Source organism: Macrobrachium nipponense, chromosome 36 (assembly GCF_015104395.2).
Source record: "Macrobrachium nipponense isolate FS-2020 chromosome 36, ASM1510439v2, whole genome shotgun sequence".
Lineage (NCBI taxonomy): Eukaryota > Metazoa > Arthropoda > Malacostraca > Decapoda > Palaemonidae > Macrobrachium > Macrobrachium nipponense.
The window spans coordinates 29,103,573-29,127,228 of record NC_087220.1 but is presented as its reverse complement, the minus strand read 5'-3'; the positions used below and the strand labels follow the sequence as shown (position 1 = coordinate 29,127,228).

At 39.0% G+C, this 23,656-nt stretch overlaps 1 protein-coding gene across 1 annotated transcript; it reads right to left on the bottom strand.

Moving 5' to 3' along the window:
- Positions 1-719: 719 nt before the first annotated feature.
- LOC135203541 (uncharacterized) lies at positions 720-22,566 on the bottom strand. Its single transcript, XM_064233272.1, has 8 exons — positions 22,540-22,566; positions 21,181-21,290; positions 20,159-20,284; positions 18,581-18,682; positions 9,256-9,358; positions 3,483-3,903; positions 3,035-3,131; positions 720-2,695 (listed from the first exon to the last, which is right to left on the bottom strand). The coding sequence occupies exons 2-8, from the start codon at positions 21,283-21,285 to the stop codon at positions 2,099-2,101; spliced, it is 1,551 nt and encodes a 516-aa protein (XP_064089342.1). The 5' UTR covers positions 21,286-21,290; positions 22,540-22,566; the 3' UTR covers positions 720-2,098.
- Between the last annotated feature and the right edge of the window lie 1,090 nt (positions 22,567-23,656).

Sequence of the window (23,656 nt, the reverse complement as noted above, 5' to 3'; positions counted from 1 at the left end):
CGACATTTTGGTGGTTCTGCGTAAACAGATCTTGGCAGCTTCTTTGGTGATATTGGTACATTTTATTAATAATATGTCTCCTATATGTTCCTTCATTACGTTAGTCTTGTCGTTACTCTTCTGCGGACATTCTAATCTGTCAGGCTTATTCATGAATTTCGTTTTCTTTCATCTGTATGCAAAAGAATGTATACAAATGAAGAATGAGGGCAAAGGCCAATGATCTATTACCACAAGATTTCCCAGGAAGGCATAAGCGTCTAGTTCAGTGGTTCTCAACCAGGTGGGAATTCCAGAGTTTCAGAGGAGGAATTGTGACCACGGATCGACAGGCTCAAACTGGCTCTAGGACCACACAAAACGCAGTGTGCATCAGTCCACACTACTGAGAGATCACGCTGGGCTTTTCTCTCTGCTAGCTTGTGTGTTCGTGTTAGTATTTTGTTGCATATTATGTGGAAGGCACCTTTTGAGGCAGACAGTTTTGGACAGGGGTGGGTGGACTGACATTCTGACATATGGTGAAATGGTGCTTGGGCCAAAAAAGGTTAGTACCCCTGGTCTGGTTTACTTCAAAGATGTCAGTCATCAGCAATTAAGATGATTCTGGACAACATTGAAATTCAGAGTATCCTTGACTGGCAACGCTTGCAGTTAACAGGAACTGGGTATTTATATGACCCTGGACTGAAGGCCACAAGGAAAGGAGGGAAGAACAGTTCATTTAAATACATTTATTGCGCTTGCAACCTAATTGATGATTAACAGATCAAAACCATGATAAATGAACGGAAAAGATGATTGTACATAAACATTATTATAATTATATTATCATTTCAGTAGATGAAACCTATTCACATGGAACGAGCACACACGAAAGGGGCCATTGACTTGCAATTTAAGCTTCAACCTCCCACCACTAAAGACCCCACACTGCAGCAGTAACTGATCATGATAGAAATCCAGTGATTTTTCATTTGAGTGGCATTCCACTACGACACTAACCACTATACCAGCCGACCAGTTAATACAGAAGGTTGCTAAAATAACTTAGATTGTAAAGCTGCATGTAACACAAATTGACTCAGCAATTGTAAGGAGCTGTTGCCAAATGTCAATCAATGCCAAAATAAAATCACAGAATTTCCCTAATCAGCTGTCTCAAGCAGCACAGAGCAGTAGAGCACATTCACAAAGATTTCCACAGTGATGCAGAACTCGTCTGTTGAGCAGTTATCAGATATTGTAGCCAAGAACTTTGGATTAAGAAACTATTGAAAGTTGTTGCCAAATAAAACCATGAAATATAAGATCCAGATAACGTGCGAGGAAGCAATTCCCATCTTGTCAAGGAAAACGTTATGCAATTACAACAAGGGAAGACTGGAAAATCTCCAGCAGAAGCTTTATAAGTTCTCAGAGTCGATCTGGTCAGCTTCAGTGGGTGTTGGTGGAGGGGGCGGGGGAGAAGGCTCCTGTTTCGACTTCTTTCGCCGGTACCGGGTCGGCGCCACCGGGATCTGCAAGTTTTTGTCAGAAAATATGAAATTTGAGTGGACCGTTGCACCTTCTAACAGCATATTCATTTCTTGCGGGTCAAAAGACTCACGGCCAACTTGATCTGGATCAGAGGTGGGCACAGAAGTGGAAGATATGTTAGTTTGTGCACCAAGGTATTCCACACTTTCTTGTTCTTCTCCAGCGTCTTCTGACGCACTGTGAGTCACTCCGTCGCGAACCTCCACTTCTGATGCTGCTGTTGTTTGTGAAGGCACAGAATCAGAAGACGAAGTGGACACTCCTTCCAGCATCGCTTCAAGTTCGTTTAAAGAATTTAGTATGTCTGTGTTATATTTATCCGACTCATTTGCTGAAAGGGTTGGGTCAGAGTTGGAAACGTTCTCTGCGCCGTTTTCATTTTTTCGACATTCTTGGTCAGGGCCAACGAGAAATGCATTACTTTTTACAATCAAATTATTGCCCAGTGACTGAGAGGAATCTAATGATGTTGTAGTAGTATTTGGTATCGGATCCACGTCCGGTACATCTGACGGCTGCATCGCAGACTGGACTGGGTCTGAATTCCTGCTGTTCTCAATCATTTCAAAGTCACTATTACATTCAGTAAGGGAATCACGAACATTTGTGCGATGAAATGTCTCTTCCACGTGACCTCTTCTAACTTCATCGGAGTATCTGATGCCGCTTTGTGCACAGGCTCTTCTGAGAGAAGTATAGCTTGAGTCTCAGGCTTGTTTCCCTCAGCCGTCTCTTGTACAGCAACCTCCTCTACAAGTTTTGTATCGTAGTGCATCGCATCATTTACTTGTGTCACTAATGGAGTCTCAGCAGAAGTTGGCAGTGCCTCGAGAGCCCCTGTTCTTGGCTTTTCACACACAGACGTCTGCTCTTTTTCTCTGGAAGGCTCAGAGGACACTATCAAGGCAGCTTCTTCGGGTTTTGGTGGCGATGCGTCTGAGGCAGGTGAACAAACTGGATTTCTGTTGCCAGGAGGTTGGGGTGGATTGGAAGGGGGTGGATTGAGACAGGGTGGATTGGAAGGGGGAGGATTGGGAGGAGGTGGATTGGAAGGGGGAGGATTGGGAGGAGGTGGATTGGAAGGGAGTGTATTAGAAGGGGGTGGACTGGAAGCGGTAGGACATGTTGCACTGGTTCTCTTTACAAGTTCGCTCATCTGAAACAATAAAACAGAAAATGCACTATGCCTTCTTTCTTTGTCAAAATGATTCCATCTCCTGAATGTTTCCTTCACCAACTGTAAGATTCACTCTTCCCTAGTCCATTCATAATGGACTAGGCAATTTGTATGATCTGCAGTACTTAGCACAAAATCATTGCTTCATGATGCTGAATAAAAATGCTGCATGAAAACCAATCCTAAAACTCATACATTTGAAGTTCATTAAATAAATAACTCAAGGTGATTTTCATTCAATAGTTCAAAAAGAAATTAGAATCTATTTAGATTCCATTAAACCTCAAAATATCAATGAATATCTCACAATAAACTTACCGTTTCTTGTATCAACTGAGAATCAAAGTTAAATTCGGGGTCGAAGCCAAAGTGGCTCACGTGCTGGAAATTGGTAGGTACTCCAATCATCTCTTTCCTGTAACCAAAACATCACATTTTACGGATCTGTCCTAGATAGTCACCCCCAAGGATTTTCAGGGTCCATTATCTAGTACTACTATTTCTTGAGGGTCATTGCTTTTATGATATTTACAGTCTTTTGTTTATGTTCTTACGGTCATCCCAACAGACTTGTACTTAACACGCCGGTCAAAATAAACTGGGGGGAAGGGTCACTATCTGGGAAAACCTTCATTTTACAATAGTTCCGAGAAAAGTTTATTTGAACTTCACCAGAAAAAATTTGAAATAAAACCTATTTCATGAAGAGACAAAAATTCCACCAACCGATAAAATATAATTTACTGTTGAGGGATAAGTCACTTACGTGATTTTCTTGGTCGGTTTCTTTCTGTCCAGAGTATCTGTAGTAAGGCCTGGAGAGGAAGGTACCAATGAATGCCCTGGGAATGGTCCAGCGATCAGCGCAGGGGCATCTCTGTTTACAGGAGTGGAGGGTAATGACTGAGGACTGGGCACCTTGGGTCGGGGAGGAGTTGGAGGTGAGGGAGGGGGAGCTTTAATGGGTACAGTGGTCACAGGATTCCTGTTCAGTGAAGGGGGTGGTGGGGGTGGGGGAGATTTTGGAGCCTCTCTGTGCATGGACTTGGGTCTTTGAGGCCGTGAAAGAGTGCTAGTTTTCTTGGCAGGCGGCGGACGAGGAAGTGTTAAAGTGGCAGTGGTAGTTCTTTCTCCTGGTGTACCTCCAGTGCTTATCTCATCGCTGGCGTTGGCGGTCAGCGAAGGACCTGAATAAACAAGACCCGATATGGTGACTTGATACTAAGAATAAAGGGGTGAAACCCGAAACAGCTAGTCCCAAAATAGTTAGTCCAAAAGAGCTAATTCCAAAATAGCTAGCATACCAAAATAGCTAGTGTACCAAAATAGCTAGTTCCAAAATAGCTTGTCCAAAACAACTAGTTCCAAAATAGCTTGTTCAAAACAGTTACTTCTGACGGTATCTAGTTCCAAAATAGCTTGTTCAAAACAGTTGCTTCTGACGGTACCTAAGATATTTAAAATATTAGTTTTAGTCTGACAACAAACATCAAGTGATTTGGATTTCCTTATAAGTGATCTTGTTTATTCGTCCGTTGGATTTTACTTATTTTAAATGAACAGCCCATCAACATGAAAGTGATAACATTGCAAAAAGGATGTGATCAAATATGTATTGAGTAGGGTTTCTCATTTTGGGGGGATGTCTTTGTCCCGGGATTCCGGGATAAAATTTCATCTAATCCCGGGATCCTGGGATTTCCCGGGATGTCTATTTTTGTTTGAATTGCCTTTATGACTCATTTTTGTTCATGCTCCTCTGGCTTTTAACCATATAACCATTGTTCTCAAGTACAGGGTAGTGCCATAGCCACTGCACTATGTTATTCCATTACCCTTTTACTTGAGTTATCTGCATGAGAGTATACTCATGTGCACTTTACTGTCTTTCTCTCTTTAATTTTTCTTAACTAGCTGTTCACTCCCCAAAGCCTTAGGGTTTGTTGTCTGTTGACTTTTCAGTTGGAGTGACAGTTTATCATTAATAATTAATTATAATATGGAATCGTAAATACATAATATTAATGAAAGTAGCTCCCAATGTACAGTATAATATAAAGAGTTCTTCATAAATGCTGATGTTTATAGTCAAAGTGCTTTACTTAATTAAGGAGGCTCATTCATGGATCAGTCTTTAATTCTCCGGACGTAAAATATATGGACAACTTTAGTATAACAACGTATAATACTATGTATATGCTTATTGGTATTTTCTTTTATTACTGCTTACTGAAATGTTAATGGAAATGAAAACAAATTTTGAGTACATTCAATTATATACTTTTCTGATTTTACAAAACTAAAATTAATGTCTTTTTTGCGGTTGATAATATAACAAAATGAAAAACATAATTTTATATCAGTAAAAGCTGTAGATATTTAGTACGAAATTTGTAATGATTTTCAACTTGGTAATTAACCATTATATTTTGCAGCTGATAATATAACAAAATGAAAACATAATTTTATATTAGTAAAAGTAAAATTAAGGGCATGGTTTTTAGGTAATATTTATTACGAAATTTGTGATGATTTTCAACTTAGTAATTAACCATTAGACAACTCCTTATGAAATTTGTAATTAGTAATTTTGCTATTAAGAGAGAGATAGAGAGAGAGAGAGAAAGAATCAACTGATCAATATAAGAGTTTTTAAAGAAAGATCTCAAGAACCACAGACAATCAACACTTTTGTCGCTTAGACGGGTTCTTATTTTTATGAAGAGACCAGTAGTTTGTCCCGGAAAATCCCGGGACAATGAGAAAAATCCCGGGATTGTTTAACCCTCGGAAAATGGCACGGGTCTCGGGATCTCGGGATCCCGGGATCCCGGCCCGGGAGAGAAACCCAAAGTATCGAGGGATATGTTTACCGAAGGAGTACATAACTGCACCACCACGTAGTCATTGCTAACATTATGCAAAATATTGATTGTGAAACTTCCTCTTGTATGCCGAAAAGAAAACACTTACGAAATGCCTTTAACGAAAAAGGCAAAAAATGAAAGGCTACTTTCCCGAACCGAATTCACTTTTAGAGATCAATTTACCCGAGGACTTTAAAACAATTACTATAGGGAGTGCTACAGAAAACTTTTCTAGTTTATGATGAAAGTGATTCCTATGAAATACTAATATTCGCAAGCAAAACTGTGCTAGATAGACTTGCAAATGCTGCATATCGGATGTGTGATGAGACATTGAAAATGGTTCCACAATATTTTATCAACTATACATGATCCATGCTATTAAAAGTGAATATTTATTTGCATGTGTCTACATTTTGCTGACAAGTAAAACAAAGGAAACTTATAAAAAAGCCTTTAGTATCTTGAAACAAAAGCGCCCGGACTTAAGCCAAACACAATTACAACGGATTTCGAGAAACCAGTTATGGATGCTTTCAAATCTGTCTTTGTAAAATGTGGAGATTCAAGGATGTTTCTTCCATCTTTCACAGGCAATTCGGAGGAAAAATCAAAGTATTGGTCTGACAAATTCTTATGTAACCGACGTTAACTCTCGCCCTTATTGTAAATTGCTTGCTGTATTAGCATTCCTACCCCCAGATGAAATAACACAAATATTTCAAGGACTGTTGGACACACTAGAAGATCTTCAAATGGAGCAAGAAATGGAAGAATCATACTGTTATTCTGAAGATACATACATTGGAAAGCCCCAAAGAACAGGAGGAAGAAGAAAGTCGCCTTTATTTTCACCAATGATTTGGAGCGTTGAACAAAGGTCAACAGATGGACAAACAAGCTTGAAGTATAGATGGCACCGTGCAATTCAGACCCTATATGATGGTCCGCACCCTTCTTTATGGCAGTTTTTAAGAGGCATTCAGCAGGAAGAAACTATCCAAAGAACTTATTAATCTGGAGAAAGGGAGACTACAAGTAAAAAAGCCAAAGAAATTAATGGAAGGATTCAGACATTAAAAACAAAGACTCAAAAATAAAGAAATTTCAACATTTGAATTCTTACGTGGCATTAGTTATATTATCGAATACTGATTGAATATATTTATAATTATCTAACTAATCCCTAACTGTATAAGTTTTGATATTGGTTTTACCACATACGAAATCCTTTTTAATGTTTTATGAATTTTAAATCAAGTATATCAGATTTTTAACTTTTTAAAACCTAGCTTGTTTTTGCACTAGCTAATTTGGAACTACTATGGGTTTCAGAGACAGTGCAAGCACGTTTTTTGGCAATATTTCTATAACGAACACTCGTATCAGAACGAGATTTTGCTAAAGTGTATTACACCCAGTGCCGTAATTTATGAGGGTATCGTGAATCACTAATCGTAAAGAATAACGACACTTGCCCTTGTACCAAGAGACAAAAACTCCATTATCCAGAAATGGATACGAACACAGCAGTAAAAAGCTCCACCTACCCTCTCCCCCCACCTCCACCGCCACCCCCGTCCTTCTTCCTTCCCTCACCTTCCCTTCTCTCTGTGTGAACGTTGCTTCAGTTTAAACTTATTTTGTATGATTTTTCTATCTATCTATCTACTATCTATCTATCTAATAATATACATTGTTTATATCTAACGATCCAGTCGGTTGTTAGCTGTCAGTTGACTGATTTATTAATGCATTGATCCGCTCATCTTTCTCTCTTAAAGTTACTTCAGTTTAAACATATTTCGTACGATTTTTTTCTATCTATCTATCTAGGTGGATATATCTAACGATTCACTCGGTTATTACCTGCCTATTGACTGATATATTTATACACTGATCATGGTTATTAGAGTGAGAGATATCTGAATGTATGGTAGAGCAGTAAAACGATAGACACTATGATTTATGGTAAAGCGACTGTTATACTTGTGGTTGGTTACCTTCTTCGTAATCCTCATGGGGACTCAGGTATCAGTAATATAGTACTTGTATTACGAAGGTGAAGAAGGTATGGGCACCACAGAACTTAACTGTAGGCAAAGTTGCAGAAATTCGTTTGTCACGCAACTTTTCAACTTTTTTAGCCATGAAAAAGTCGCCAATTGCCTTCAGATTGGTTTAAATAGGTAACTGATTACAGTTACTTTGTGTTGCAAATAAAAATTGAGCTTTTCTACTGGACATTCATTAGAGTTAAACCCTTGATTATAGTGATGCACATATAACAATCGCTTTACCATAAATCATAGTGTCTATCGTTTTACTGCTCCACCATACATTCACATATCTCTCACTCTAATAACCATTTACAGGTAGGTACCACTACGAGAGAGAGATGAGCGGATCAGTACATAAATAAATCAGTCAACTGGCATCTAACAACCAACTGGATCGTTAGATATATACAACAATGTATATTATTAGATAAAAAGATAGATAGATAGAAAAATCATGCAAAATAAGTTTAAACTGAAACAACTTTCAGAGAGAGAGAGAGAAGGGAAGGTGAGGGAAGGAAGAAGGACAGGGGTGGCATTGGAGGTTGGGGGGGGGGGTGGAGGGGGGGGGGGGGGGGGGGGGGGGGGGGGGGGGGGGGGGGGGGTGGGGGGGGGGGGGGTGGGGGGGGGGGGGGGGGGTGGGGGGGGGGGGGGGGGGGGGGGGGGGGGGGGGGGGGGGGGGGGGGGGGGGGGGGGGGGGGGGGGGGGGGTGGGGGGGGGGGGGGGGGGGGGGGGGGGGGGGGGGGGGGGGTGGGGGGGGGGGGGGGGGGGGGGGGGGGGGGGGGGGGGGGGGGGGGGGGGGGGGGGGGGGGGGGGGGGGGGGGGGGGGGGGGGGGGTGGGGGGGGGGGGGGGGGGGGGGGGGGGGCGGGGGGGGGGGGGGGGGGGGGGGGGGGGGGGTGGGGGGGGGGGGGGGGGAGGGGGGGGGGGGGGGGGGGGGGGGGGGGGGGGGGGGGGGGGGGGGGGGGGGGGGGGGTGGGGGGGGGGGGGGGGTGAGACGGTAGGCGGAGCTTTTACTGTTGTGTTCGTATCCATTTCTGGCTAATGGAGTTTTTCCCTCTTGGTACAGGGACAAGTGTCTTTATTCTTTACGATTAGTGATTCACGATACCCTTATAAATTACGGCACTGGGTGTAATACACTATAGCAAAATCTCGTTCTGATACGAGTGTTCGTTACAGAGTTATTGCCCAAAAACGTGCTTGCACTGCCTCTGAAACCCATAGTAGCTGTCTTGGACAAGCTATTTTGGTATGCTAGCTATTTTGGGATTAGCTATTTTAGGACTAGCTATTTTGGAACTAGCTATTTTGGAACTAGCTGTTTAGTCGTGTAATCGAATAAAGACATCCCCAAAAGTTTTCAAATCTCACAGACATGACTGACCCAATGACTTCTCATTTCCCCCTTGCTTTTTGGTTATGTCCTTCTAGCGTTCAAGACCTCACGGCTTTTCAGCGGTAGAGAACAGTGCTGTGATATATTAAACTTAAACTAAACTTTCACCCATGTGAGGTGCGCTGAAGGGCGCTATACCCCCCATTCGGGAACATTCTGCATGAAAGAGCCTCTTGCTAATACAACGGAAAATCAAGTGTGTTATTTTTACTTACCGTCACTTTTATAATGTCCGGTCATGGTGATATCCCTCGCTATCTGGGCAAAGGTCTTGGCTTCTTTTTCGAGTGAGAACTTCAGTCCCATGGCTTTGCCTGTCTGTAAATGGCCTGAGAATTATACATTTCATTCAGATAGAAAATCGAAGCTCTTCCAAACATACATACATGCATACATACATACAAACTGTGGTCTTCAAATTCTTTGAGGTCGTGGCCTACTTCAGATATCTCCAAATACCCATGACCCGCTACTTCAGATTTAGAAAAGGAATTGATAAATTCAAAATATACAACATATAGTTCCTGGAACTGGAATTTTATTACATGTTATGACCATAATTTCAAAATATATAGATTTTCATAAATTCAATATACAAATATGCTCAGAATCTTTTCATGACCATTTTTATGATCTAAAAATTAACTAGTGAACAATTACTGGGATAGAATAAGAAAAAGAAAATATATTTATTTCCATAATTTTACAGATACTGTTTATTTATAATTATAGGTCCGGGTAAAAGAAAATATACTTTTGTCTTTATCTTTATATAGGAACCAAAATTTCAAAATTTACTTGGATTCAAAGCTAAAAAAAAATTACTTAGGCTTCTTTGAGGTTACGGGGGAAGGGGGGGGGGCGTTGTCTGCATAACTAAGTTCTCAATGGAATAAAGCCTTCAATTCTACCTGCGAGCATATGACTGTATTATATCATTGCAATTACATAATTGCAATCACTATCTCATTCTTCAGAGTAAGGTAAAGCATTACTTAAAGTTCTTTGCAGCGTGCCTCCGGGCCCCCCTAGCTGCAACCACTTTCTTTCCTTTTACTGTACCTCCTTTCATATTCTCTTTGTTTTCCACCCTCTCCTAACACTTGATTCATAGTGCAACTGCTTTGAGGTTTTCCTCCTGTTAGTACACCTTACTATCAATTTCCATTTCAGCGCTGAATGGCCTCATAGGTCCCAGTGCCTGGCCTCTGGCCTACATTCTATATTCAGCTCAACAAGACAACGCATGATGAACCTAGGCTCATGTAGTGGGCCACTTCATTTTACATGTGGATTTAATCACCACTGATATATATAATCTCTCACTTTCAGAGAACAAATATTGGAAGTTACAACAAAGTGACATTTATAGTTGTTATATATACATAGTCATTCATTTACGGCAATGTCACCTGGCAACGACATCATGAATTCTGTCATCCACAGACTAGGTCTACGATTTTTGCCAAAATCTTACGTTATACGAATTAAATCTATGAGATCATAAAGAGCCGTTCTTTTCAAAAGTTTACAACACTGTGACTGTAGGAAACTAATTTGCCACCAAAGTAAGAAAGTAGAAATGTATTGCATTTATTCTGTAAGAAAATATACCATCGAAACTAGCAAAATAAGAAGCCTCACCCCTTCCCCGCACCCCTTCAACCAACCAACCACGCCCCTCTTGTGGTTTTAGTCATTTGTTTTTTCTGTTAATCTTTGAAACCTATACAATCAAAATCGCTTTGTCTACCATATATGCTCTCGGTGGTTTCGAAGCGCTAGACCCAAAATTCATCAAAGCGGTGTAACTTTATTAAATTTGAATCATGATAAACAAAAGTCACATATTGATATAATAATCTATCTTAGTACGTATTTGATATGGTCATATATTTCTTTAAACTTTATGTTATAATTCTTATCAAATGACCTGTTAATCCAGAGTTCAACATAAAATCAGTGATTTACCGCAAAATGTACAGGTAAAATAACCTTTTTCCTTCATTAAACTTCTTGAAAGGTGTAGTTCTGAATGATAGTAAAACTAGGAAGTCGAAAATGTGATTCCCAAGAGACATCAACTCGCTTTGGTTTCACTTAAAAGACATATATAGAAACATTAAGCTCACGAGAGCAGACCAAGGGCGATATTTAAGATAGAAACCATACTATACTCTGTTTTTTTTTTTCATCTGTCCATCCGGCTTTGGGGTTTTTGTATGGTAACACTGCGTCCACCCGGGCTTTAAATAGTCACGCTACGTGTAAGTTTTAGGTATATAAAAGGATATCTGGGTGTACATTTGCAACTGAAAAGTGTTTTAATAATTTACTGTATGCGAATTACACCATAATATTCGAAATAGGTTATTGTTATTATTGTTGAATGTAAGCTCCCTTTTCGGGGTGGCGAATGGAACAGCCAGACGCAGTGGCGGGAAAATTGCTTCTCTCGCTGTTCGCTACGGCAAGATGTCAACGTATTACTTCATTATACGTAAGTATATCAGTATGTACTGTTAATTTTTATAAAGTGCGTTTTCAGCCAGATACGATATGACGTAACTTGGTTTAGCATCTGTTTGATGGAATTTGCGGTCTGGCTGTTCCATTCGCCACCCCGGAAAGGCAGCTTACATTCGACAATAATAACAATATCCTATTTCGAATATTAACGGTGTAATTCGCATACAGTAAATTATTAAAACACTTTTCAGTTGCAAATGTACAACCAGATATCCTTTTATTTACCTAAAAACTTACACAGCGTTAACTATTTCAAACCCGGGGGGGGGGGGGGGGGGGGGGGACGCAGTGTTACCATACAAAAACACCACTGGCGGATGGACAGATGAAAAAAAACAGAGTAAACATACTCCTGAATGACACCGAGACTTAAATGTACGTCTAGAGTCCAGTGTTGCCAATTGGTAGCTGTTTACCCTACAAACTGGGTAGAAGACTTACACAAAACCGTGTAAATAAGTTAAATAAGACTATCTATTTGCAGTATATATACATATTAGAGGAATTTTATCATTATCGCATTACTATGACAACTAGAATTTATAGAAACAGTTTGTAAATGCATCGGCGTAGTGTGAAGCTCCACTAAATTGGCAACGATGGTTCCTCACCCATCGCCAACAAAACACAAAGACTGATAGAAAAATCGGAAATATTGTCAATTCTTTTAATGACCCTGGCCATAAAAAGTTAGTACTTTCAAAGATATCTTCCAAATCACCCATAGTAGTGTCCCGAAAGCTCACAAAGACAACTGCCCACTAAGACCTGTTATGGCTACATGCCGTTTACCTCAGAACTGTTTAGCTGTTTGGTTATCTCAGATATTAGGCCAATACTTTGGACATTTTTCAAATGAACATCTACAAAACATCAATTTATGAAATGATGGTTTTATGGTTAGGTTGAACGTTAGGGCACTATTCACGAACGTCTAGTCTAGACTCTGCAGTCTCAAAACTTGCAGAGGAATACGAACCATATATGAATTTTGATCACATCACCGTGATTCATTAACACTCATTAAGCTACAAATGTCCTTTAATATCCAATTCGCTCTACCTCGGAATTAATACATTTTCATATATGTTAACCGAAGGAGAATTTTGTAGTTGATGATAATTTCGTCCTCTCGTGGATTCGAACCAGCACACAGAGGAGAAATCAGGACTTCAGTGACGTCTTTACCGACTCGGCCACGAGAGGACGAAGTTATTATCAACTAGAAAATTCCCCTTCGGTTAACATATAGGAAAATATATTAATTCCGAGGTAGAGTGAATTGGATATTAAAAAACATATGTAACTTACATGAACCTTAAGTAGGTATTGCAGAATTCCCCAGACCAGCGGACCAGTTTTTTGGCTTTAATCAGAGTATTTAAATTCAATAAGGCTTTGCACAGAAGGAAGGGGTTACAATGGTTTCAACCCCCACCCCCCAACCTCCCCGTCTTCTGTTTTAGCCAGTGATTTTCCATCGTCCCGGGAGAGGCGCGAACCCGCGACATCTGAGCGGCATGGTACGACACTAGCCACCATAACAGCTAAATCAGTGAAAAATGCAAAGACTAGACAAATCTTGATAATTACTTTCCATTACTCAGTTTATTCATTTTCATTATTATTGGTGTATGCTGGAAACAGACCTTCTTTCAAACATGTTTCATTGGAAATAATGGCAGAATTCACAGAATTGATTCTATATAAAATTCTTTCAATTCTCCTTATGACTTGACTTTCTGGCGAGCTGGTATTGCAAAGCAGCTGTCCAACATTCATCGTGCTGGTGTTATCAAAGGCAACGGGTTATCAGGGGCAGGTTGGGGGTCGTCAACAGGTATATAGGTGTGTCTCGTAGGTCGGGAACAGGCCGAGGTCGTCAAGGGTCTATCCGGTATTTTATTATGTTCTTCTTCTTTTTGGTTTTTCCTGTAGACGTCTGCATGTTGATACCCCGTCATCTTTGATAACATCAGCAAGGTGAATATTGGGCAGCTGTTTTGTGATACCAGCGTGCCAGAAAGACAAGTCATAAGGAGAATTCTGTGAATTCTGCCATTATTTTCAATAAAATATTATTATTATTATTATTATTATTATTATTAGCATTGCGTCACTGTTAGTCAATAGTCTTTCTGGTTCCCAGTTTTCTTATTATTATTATTATTATTATTATTAGCATTGCGTCACTGTTAGTCAATAGTCTTTCCTGGTTCCCTGGTTTCCCTGTATTTAGTTTTTTACAGTTAATTATTATTGACTTCATTGAATTATCTTATTATATTAATTTATTTATTATTATATTATTATTATTATTATTATTATTATTATAATTGTGTCACTGCTAATAAAAAAAATTTCTGGATCGCTGTTTTATTATTATCATAATTACTATATTATGATTATGATTATATTGCATCACTGGCAATCGATAATCTTCATTTTTGGTTTCCTGTTTCCTATTATTATTATTATTATTATTATTATTATTATTATTATTATTATTATTATCATTATTCCCTTATCTGACAAACGAAATATCGCCAGCGCTACTGACCTTTCCCACTGAGACGCCATGCTGACATTTTAAGCAAAACTATCCCTGTCCCTCCAGACCATCACTCCCCCAACGCTCCCACCCCTGCCCCCTCCCCTCACCCCCTCCCCCTCCCCCTCCCCCCTCCCCCCCCTCCCCCCCCCCAACCAATCCTTTACCCGTCTCAGTGACGTCACTTCCATCTGACGCCGTCTGAAAGGTAACAATAACTGATAGCAGTGCAGCGGATAGAATTTAGGCCAATTACCAAGCACTGGGACCTATGAGGTCATTCAGCGCTGGAAGGGATATTGACAGTAAGAAGGGTATGAACTGTGTTAGGAGATGGTGGAGAATAAGATGGAAGAAAGAGAATATGAATGGAGGTACGATAAAAAGCATGGAAATGGTTGCAGCTAGGGGTCGAAGGGACGCTGCATGGAACCTTACGTAATACCTACAGTGCACCGCATGAGGTGCACTGACGGCACTGGCCCCCCTAAAAGGGGTGCAATGTATGGAAATTAAACAGCATTTCCTAATGTGGAAGTCTCATCAACGCTTCATTCAATAATAACGAAGGATTCCTTTGCCTTACAGATTTAAGACTTACTTCTGGAAATTGTTCAGTTTCATCTCAAGAAAATTAGGCACAATTACGAGAATCTCGTGAGACTCTCTAATTCTGTTTTAAGATTGACACTTCTTCAACTGGCACCAGGAGTAAATATGTTGCATTTTCAATATATAGAATATATATATATTCTATATATATATATAGATATATAATATATATATATATATCATATCCATATATATATATAAGTCATATCACATTACCGTGATTCATATACATATATCGAGCTACAAATGTCCTTTAATATCTAATTCGCTCTACCTCGGAATTAATATATTTTCATATATATAATTAACCGAGGGGGAATTTATTAAGCGATATTAAATTCTCCCTCGGTTAAACATATATGAAAATATATTAATTCCGAGGTAGAGCGAATTAGATATTAAAGGACATTTGTAGCTCGATATATATATATATATATATATATATATATATATATATATATATATATATATACATATATACGTATATATATATATATGTGTGTGTGTGTGTGTGTGTGTGTAAGTGTGTGTGTGTGTGTGTGTGTGTGTGTGTACTTTTGTTTTATGTATCAGTTCTAAATCTATATAACTCGAATGATTGGCAGAAATTAGGACGCAAAAATACCGAAAGCACTAGTTCATGAGAGGACGAAGATGACAGCCCTTCCTGAGAGAGAGCAGATATATATATATATATATATATATATATATATATATATATATATATATATAAAGCATAAAATAATCTTCAACATTATTAAAAGAAGCAAACATTTTTCTGCCAGGATCCTTAAAAAAAAAGGGAACACCAAGGGACACCAGTTATGAAGTGAAACGAATTGAAAAGAGGATGTTGTCTCACTTACTATGGCGGACACCAACACTCTGCTTACCGTACTACTTGCCTTATTTATCCACCTGCAATCACGTCACTAGACAAATTAAGTTTAGGTAAATCCAAATTTAACCAGACCACTGAGCTGACTAAAATCTCTCCTAAGGCAGGCCCAAAGGATTAGATATTTTTACGTAGCTAGGCACCAATTGTTTACCTAGCAACAGGACCTACAGCTTATTGTGGGATCCGAACCACACCGAGGAATGAATTTCTATTACCAGAAATAAATTCTTCTGATTCCGCGTAGGCAGAGGGGTTGTGGGGGGGGGGAATCGAACCCGGACCCTGAGATCGGTAGTCGAGCACGTAACCGATTCATCCAACGAGGAACTATATACACGTCACCAGACTAAACTCAAAACTACGGGGGTCCAACAATGCTTCCCTGTGGAACACCACCAGACAAGATATATCTAGGAATGCTAAAAACGCCATAAAAATAGCGTGTAAGTTAATAGTTATTATCATTTGAGTAGATGAAACCTATTCACACGGAACAAGCCCACCAAAGGGGCCAATGACTCGAAATTCAAGCTTCCAAAGACTGCTGGTTTCAACCTGCCACAGCTAAAGACCCCTCAACACTGCACCAGTAACTGATCACGATACAGAGCAAGTGATTTTTCATTGCCCTGCGGGAGACGCGAACCCACGACATCTGAGTGGAATGCCACGACAGTAACCACTATACCAGCGGACCAGTATCATATGTGAGGGTTATTCAGTAGCTGAACAACCCCAGAAGCAACACTGAAATTGTTAAAAATTATTTTTTTGTTTATGTAAGGTCCAATTCTGTTTTTTTTATTTATTTATTTATCTTTGCATTTGCAATCTGTAGGAATCGAGAGGCTAATTAGTTCTTATTTATTACTTTGTTCTTAAATGTTTCCGAGTTTATTATTAGTGTTATTATTATTATTATTATTGTTGTTGTTGTTGTTGTTGTTGTTGTTCTAAGGGGTCCACAATAATAAAAGGAAATGTTAGCAGTGTATAACTGAAAAACACTTTACAGAAAGCTTTCGAACCCTTCCCTGGGTTCATCTTCAGTTCAATTTTTGGGACTGAAGATGATCCCAGGGAAGGATTCGAAAGCTTTGTAAAGGGTTTATAAATTATACAAGAACTCTTAACATTATTTTTTATTATTGTGGACCCCTTAGAACATTATTATATACTCTCGTGATAGAGAATTTTCCCAACATTATTATTATTATTATTATTATTATTATTATTATTATTATTATTATTATTATTAGCAACTTACCAATCCTTACTAAAAGCATATTCATCTGCTGCTTCATATAAGTGACTCACTAGTGTTTTTTAAGTATTATGTATGATAAATTCGTAAAGTAACTAAGTCTACGGGCATAACCAGGCCCGTGTCAGGGAATCCCTTCTCACCCTCACCCCCTTCGGTGGAAGGGGATAAGGTAGGATGAAACCCCATTATAAACCATCCTGGGGATCCCCACTATAACCCTGCCAAGTTTCATGCTCATCGGACCAGCCGTTCGGCCATGATTAAATGACAGATGGACGGAGAGACAGAACGCCAATTATAGTATAGAAAGATTATTATTATTGCTGAGACATTCACAATCTTGTGAAAAACAGTTTGTGTAATAAAAAAAATACACAGTTCTATAGCAAACCGTATTTCTGTGTAAAGTTCATAATTCTTTGCTATGTCTTTTACATAGTAATATAGTTAGTTTACTATATAATTGTGGATTTCCATTACACATATGTTGTTATTATTGTTATTATTATTATTATATTATTACTATTATTATCATTATTATTATTGAGAATAAAAAGCTGCAGTTGTAAACATATATTCCCAACTTTTAAACATAATTAAAACGTACTAAAATCTATGGTCAAATAGAGCCATGTTTCACCAACGGAAATTGGCTATATCTTATTACAAACAAATGTTCTGTACTGTTTAACATGCACATTATTCATTTATACATTTTCATTCTAATAAATAAATCATAAATCTCCTATCCTAAAATTCCTGTATCTTTAACTCAACGCAAAATTCCTTTTCCAGACCTTTTTAGACCTTTCCATAAGGCTTTCCTACCACCTCCCTCAACAACAACAAAAACAATAAAATTAGTTTGTAGGCTAACTCCCCGAGTAAGCGAAAATGATAAGGAAAGACTGAGATACGTCTACGTATCCCTTATCAGGGATACAGAGTAGTATCTGCAAGTCTTTCCTTATCATTATTACCTCTATACATAAATCTTTTAACAGTAAAGTGGCTTTTAATTTTCGATATTATACCCTTGCTGCAGGGGTTCATTATTATTATTATTATTATTATTATTATTATTATTATTATTATTAATTATTATAATTAAGAAGCAGACCCTCTCTCAAGCATACTTTATTAAAAGTAATGGCTACTTCAACAGCGTTACGCTTGTAGAGATTCTTCTCTATTTTTCGAATAGTGGCCTTTTTTTTCCGTGCTACTTAAAGAGGCTAGTATAGTGCCTGTAGAGGTCATGGTCAAATGCAGTGTCAAAATAGGTGTATATATTTCAGTTTTACAGATAAAGCATGATATCATAGTCATCAAAGTCATTAACGATTTTCTGTTTCTCTCAAGAAAAAGAGAGAGAGAGAGAGAGAGAGAGAGAGAGAGAGAGAAAATCGTTAATGACTTTGATGACTGTGATATCATAATTTATCTATAAAATTGAAATATATATATACACCGATCTTGACCCTATATATGATAATGGCTCTATAGGCACTCTACTAGCCTGTTTAAGTAGCACGGAAAGAGCCACTATTCGAAAAATAGAGGAGAATCTCTACAAGCGCAACGCTGCTGAAGAAGCCATTACTTTTAATAAAGTATATTATTGTTATTATTATTATTATTTAAGAAGCGATAGAAGCACAAAAATGACCGGGAACTAACCGATGTCTCGAGCTGGTGGAATGTAGGCAAAGAGACGTGATAAGTTGACCCTTTCTTCAGCTCTTCCTCTCTGGCCTTCGCCCAGTCCACGAGGTCGTATATCTGCAAAAAAATATACAATCCTGAAATGAAAGTGATTGTCGAAGCGTCTTCTCCTATCTTACTGTACATTCCGTTATAGCACGAACAGCTATTTAAGTACGCTTTTCTGATAAGAAACATGATCACATGAGCTATAGTACATTCACATCAAGCGTGCATCTGATGGCTAGGCCCGTCCCTTACGACGCTCTTGATTGGCTGTTGATAAGCCAACCACAGGGCTGGAAACTTTCAGTGTCTCTCGAGATTTCTTATAGGTAGGATATATGTTCCACCTCTTCTGAGGGATACTTTTGAAAGAGGTATCCCCCAGGAGAGGTGGAGCATACATCCTGACTATGTGAACTCTCGAGAGAGACTGAGAGTTTCCAGCCCTGTCATTGGCTTATCAACAGCCAATCAGGAGTGTCGTAAGGGAATGGCCTAGACATCAGATGCACGGTTGGTGTGAATCTACTATAGCTCACCAGGTCTCGTAGGTTACACAGCTAACATCACACAGATACCGTATTGAAATTCCCTTAAGATATTATATATTCCCACTGTAATACTTCTGCAGTATAAAAAATGGATGAAAGAAAAACAGACCCCTTGCCAAACTATGACATGCGACCGTCTTAGTTTTCCTTAAAACTACTGAGGCTAGAGGGCTGCAAATTGGTATGTTAATCATCCACCCTCCAGTCATCAAACATACCAATTTGCAGCCCTCTAGCCTCAGTAGTTTACATTTCATTTAAGGTTAAAGTTAGCCATGATCGTGCATCTAGCGTGCCAGCAACACAGGCCACCACCTGATGGTTTCATGGGACGCAGCTGAGAGTTTTATGGGCCGTGGCTGAGAGTTTCATACAGCATTATACGCTGAACAGATAACTCGATTACGCTGAAGAAACTTCAGCGCATTTTTTACTTGTTTCTTGAAATGTTTTATTCTCCGAAATCTGGTTTGATGTTTCAAATAGGACCGCTGTTAGGAGTTACATGGAGTTACAAGGATTAGGATGTCTCAAAGACTTGTTAGTCCATCCTAAAAGGAGACATCGTGCGCTCATTTATCTGTAGGAGCAGGTTTTACTGTCCATTCAAAGACAGTTTATTCCTTAAGTCATAATTGAAGCTATTCCTGCTATAGAGAGAGAGAGAGAGAGAGAGAACAGAATGCAGAATTTAAGCTAAAGGCCAAACGTTGGAATCTATGAGGTCATTCATAGCTGAAAAGGAAACTGAGAGTGAAGGTTTGAAAGGTGTAACAGGAGGGAAACCTTTTACTGCGCGGAGGTACAGTAAAAGGAACGAAAGGTATCGCAGCTAGGAGCCTAAGGACGCTGCAAAGAACCTAAAGTAATGCCTACAGCGTACTGAATGAGGTGTACTGGGAAGAACGAAGTTTGAGGAGGTTTGTGTACATAACATTGCATTTCTTCACTGCACTTCCAATATGTGACTTAAGCTTACTCGTTATCGAAAAGTTACCTGGATGTAGTAAGACTTCCTCGTGTGGTCCTTGATCAGCGTGGCGACTCCAGTACGAAACGGCTTCCATTCAGGGCGTTCGGGCGGCTTAGACATAACGACGTTCACAAACGCCGTGCACAAGGCCTATGGTCGTTGTTGGTGGAGAAATCTAAATGAATAGTGTGTCAACAAAAAGTATATATAAAAATAATTGGGATCTTTGCTAGATAGTGACCTCCAGCAAAGTTCGGGGGTCGGTATATAGGACTAGTATTTCTTGGGGGTCGTTATCTTTATGATATTGACAGTCTTTTGTTTATGTTTTAACGGTCATCTCCAACGGGCTTGTACTAAACACGCCGAAAAGGTGAATACATACCGGGTTGAAACTCTTCTTGCAGGGTCACTATCTACGAAAGATCCAAAATTTGACTATATAAGTTTGAATGTTTGACATATTCAGCAGCCACATGATTTTTAATAAATTCTATAGGCCATGGTCATCCATCTGTCATGACAATATCACAAGTTGGAAATGCTTTCTCAGTTTCAGAAGTCAAGAGTCTTAAAAAGAATCATTTGAGGCAAGGTTGCCCTTTTTAGGAATCTCCTCTACTACGGTGGCTTTCTGGTGACATCTGGCAACCCTCCACGGCTTTTCCGACCACAGGCCACGGCACTGAGGAATAAAATTCTTCACTTTGCCTTTTCATGTTTTATTATGAAAATAAAGTTATAAAACATATCCTGCTCATTTACATAAATGAATTTTATTGAAATCCTTTATTTTTCTTCGTCAAAAATACTTTATGCTAAGCCAGCGACGTGTAATTTATTTACGTTACGGAAAATAATTCTACATCAGAATATACGCAGTCTAAACATTAAATTTTCCGCAGTTCTAACCATTAAATCATAACTAACGTGAGAAAAAGAACTGTGTATGGTAAGACAGCTAAAAGCCAATGTTGTGAAGAAAAAACGGCAATGTTGATTTTGAGGTTCAAACAGCGCGGGAGAAAAGGTATAGGATACAAAACCTGTGTTTTGGCCTCCAGCAGATTGAAGAACTTGGCGTTTGCCTCTTGACTGAGCAGCCGAGAAGGCATGTGCTGGACTGTGAGCTTTTTCTTGGGCTTCTCCATTTTTCCTGCAAATGGAACCATGAGATTCTTAGAGGAAAGTATGAATGGCATTCATCAATATCAGTGGAAGACAAGACGACATAAACATTAGTACTATTATTGCTTACTCGGGGTTGTAAGCCTACAAACTACTGTGTTGTTGTTCTTCTTCTTGTTTAAACATTAGCTCTGCTATTGCTTACTCGGGGTTGTAGACCTACAAACTACTTTCTTGTTGTTATTGTTGTTCTTGTTGGTGTGTGAAATGTCTATGGAAGAGCCTAAAAAGATCTCAAAAAGGTATTTCACGTTGAGTTAAAGATACAGGAAAGTTAAAGATTCAGGAATTGTAGGATAAAATATTTATGATTGATTTATTAGTATGAAAATGTAAAATATAGATAAAGTGCACATTAAACAGTAACAAAAATTATTTCTAATAAAATATAGTGTAAATAGTTTAATTTTCGTTGGCGAAATAAGGCTCTATTTGACCATAGATTTTAGCACGTTTTAATTTATTTGGTGTAATGAATTTAGGCTATGTTTCTGTCCAACTATTTTGTGTTTCCATTTATAACTGAGAATATATGAATGTGTTTAATCTGTGTCCTTATTATTTGATTCTTGTTATTATAAGTAGTACTAAGTATGAGTATTAATTATGAAGACCACTTTACGTCAAGTTAGAAATATAATGTTTACAAGTTATGCGTGGGGGGAAAATCTTGCACCCGTTCATTTTTTGTCCCTCCAAACATCCTCCTAAGCATTTTCATCTCTGTCGATCCAATTTCTTCTCTTGCACTCTCTTTACCGGCCATGGTTCAGCTCCATATATCAAAGCTGGTTTCACTACTGTCTTATAATACTACACTCTCCCTTTAACTCTTATAGTAGATTCACATCAACCGTGCATCTGATGTCTGGGCCAGTCCCTTACGACGCTCCTGATTGGCTGTTGATAAGCCAATCACAAGGCTGGAAGCTCTCAGTCTATCAAGAGAGTTCATTTGGCAGGATGTGTTCCACCTCTCCTGAGGGATTCTTTTGAATGACGTATCCCTTAGGAGAAGTGGAACATACAAACTGCCTATGCGAACTCTTGAGACAGAGACTGAGGGTTTCCAGCCCTGTGATTGGCTTATGAACATCCAATCAGGAGCGTCGTAAGGGACTCGCCTGGACATCAGATGCACCAGTGATGTGAATCTACTATAGTCTATGGTACTTAGCACCACTAAGGCGAATCTTCCCATACAATGCAGTACTCACCTCTACATATAAACACCCTCACGTTTCCTGGAGAGAGAGAGAGAGAGAGAAGGGGGGGGGGGGGGTGCCGGACGCATCAGAGACGAAGTAGGAAAGAAAGTATTAACAGGAAAGGGCAAAGGACCCGTGAGACTCGTGTAAGTCGCGCGAAGAGAAGAAGAAGAAGAAGAAGTAGAAGAAGAAGATGAGCAATGTTTGCAGTTGAATGACTAATCTTATCTCTGGGCTGCTGAACAACTCTCTCAACTATTTTTAAGATAGAGGCGCTCTTTTACAACTAACATCCTACTTTTATCGACACTTCAATGATATGTCTCTTGTCAAAATGATTAGTCGCACATTGTATTTCTAGTATGAAAAAAAAAAAAACACACACACACAATGTTTATGTATATAGGCCACAATTTTATTTATGACTCGATGACCGAGTCATGAAAAGCTGCTCATTGTTTGCCTTTACAGAATTAAAACTTGTCAGGAGGTTAACTCCCAATTGTAGTAAATGACTGCAAAAAGAAAAAAAAATCATAGAATAAAGTCATACAACATTTATATTTTCATCAGTGCTTGATAAAGGCAGATTCCAGCGAACATTTCAAGCAAACAGAACAAAGATTCTGCTGTTACAGGGTTGCCGTTTTGAGGAATTTCGTCTACTAGTGTGATTTTCTGGCAACCCTCCGTGGCTTTCTGACCACTGGCCACGGCACTGAGGAGTAAAATTCTTCACTTTGCCTTTTTAAGTTTTATTTTGAAAATAAAGTTACAAAACATATCCTGCTTATTTATAGAAATGAATTTTATTGAAATCCTTTATTTTTCTTCGTCAAAAATGCTTTATGATAAACTAGTGACGTGTAGTTTTTTTTATGTGACGGAAAATAATCCTAGTACATCGGGAAGTACACATTGTAACCATTAAATCATAATTAAAGTAAAAAAAATCAGAAGAACTGCTTATGGTAACACTGCTAACAGCCAATGTTGTGAAGAAAAAATGGCATCGCTGAATTTTCTATCACAGAAATCCCAGGAAACCAGTTGTCTCCTAAATAAATGATAGATGATGATCTGTCTCATCCGGGAATCTAAAAAATGACAACTCTAATCTGTACGG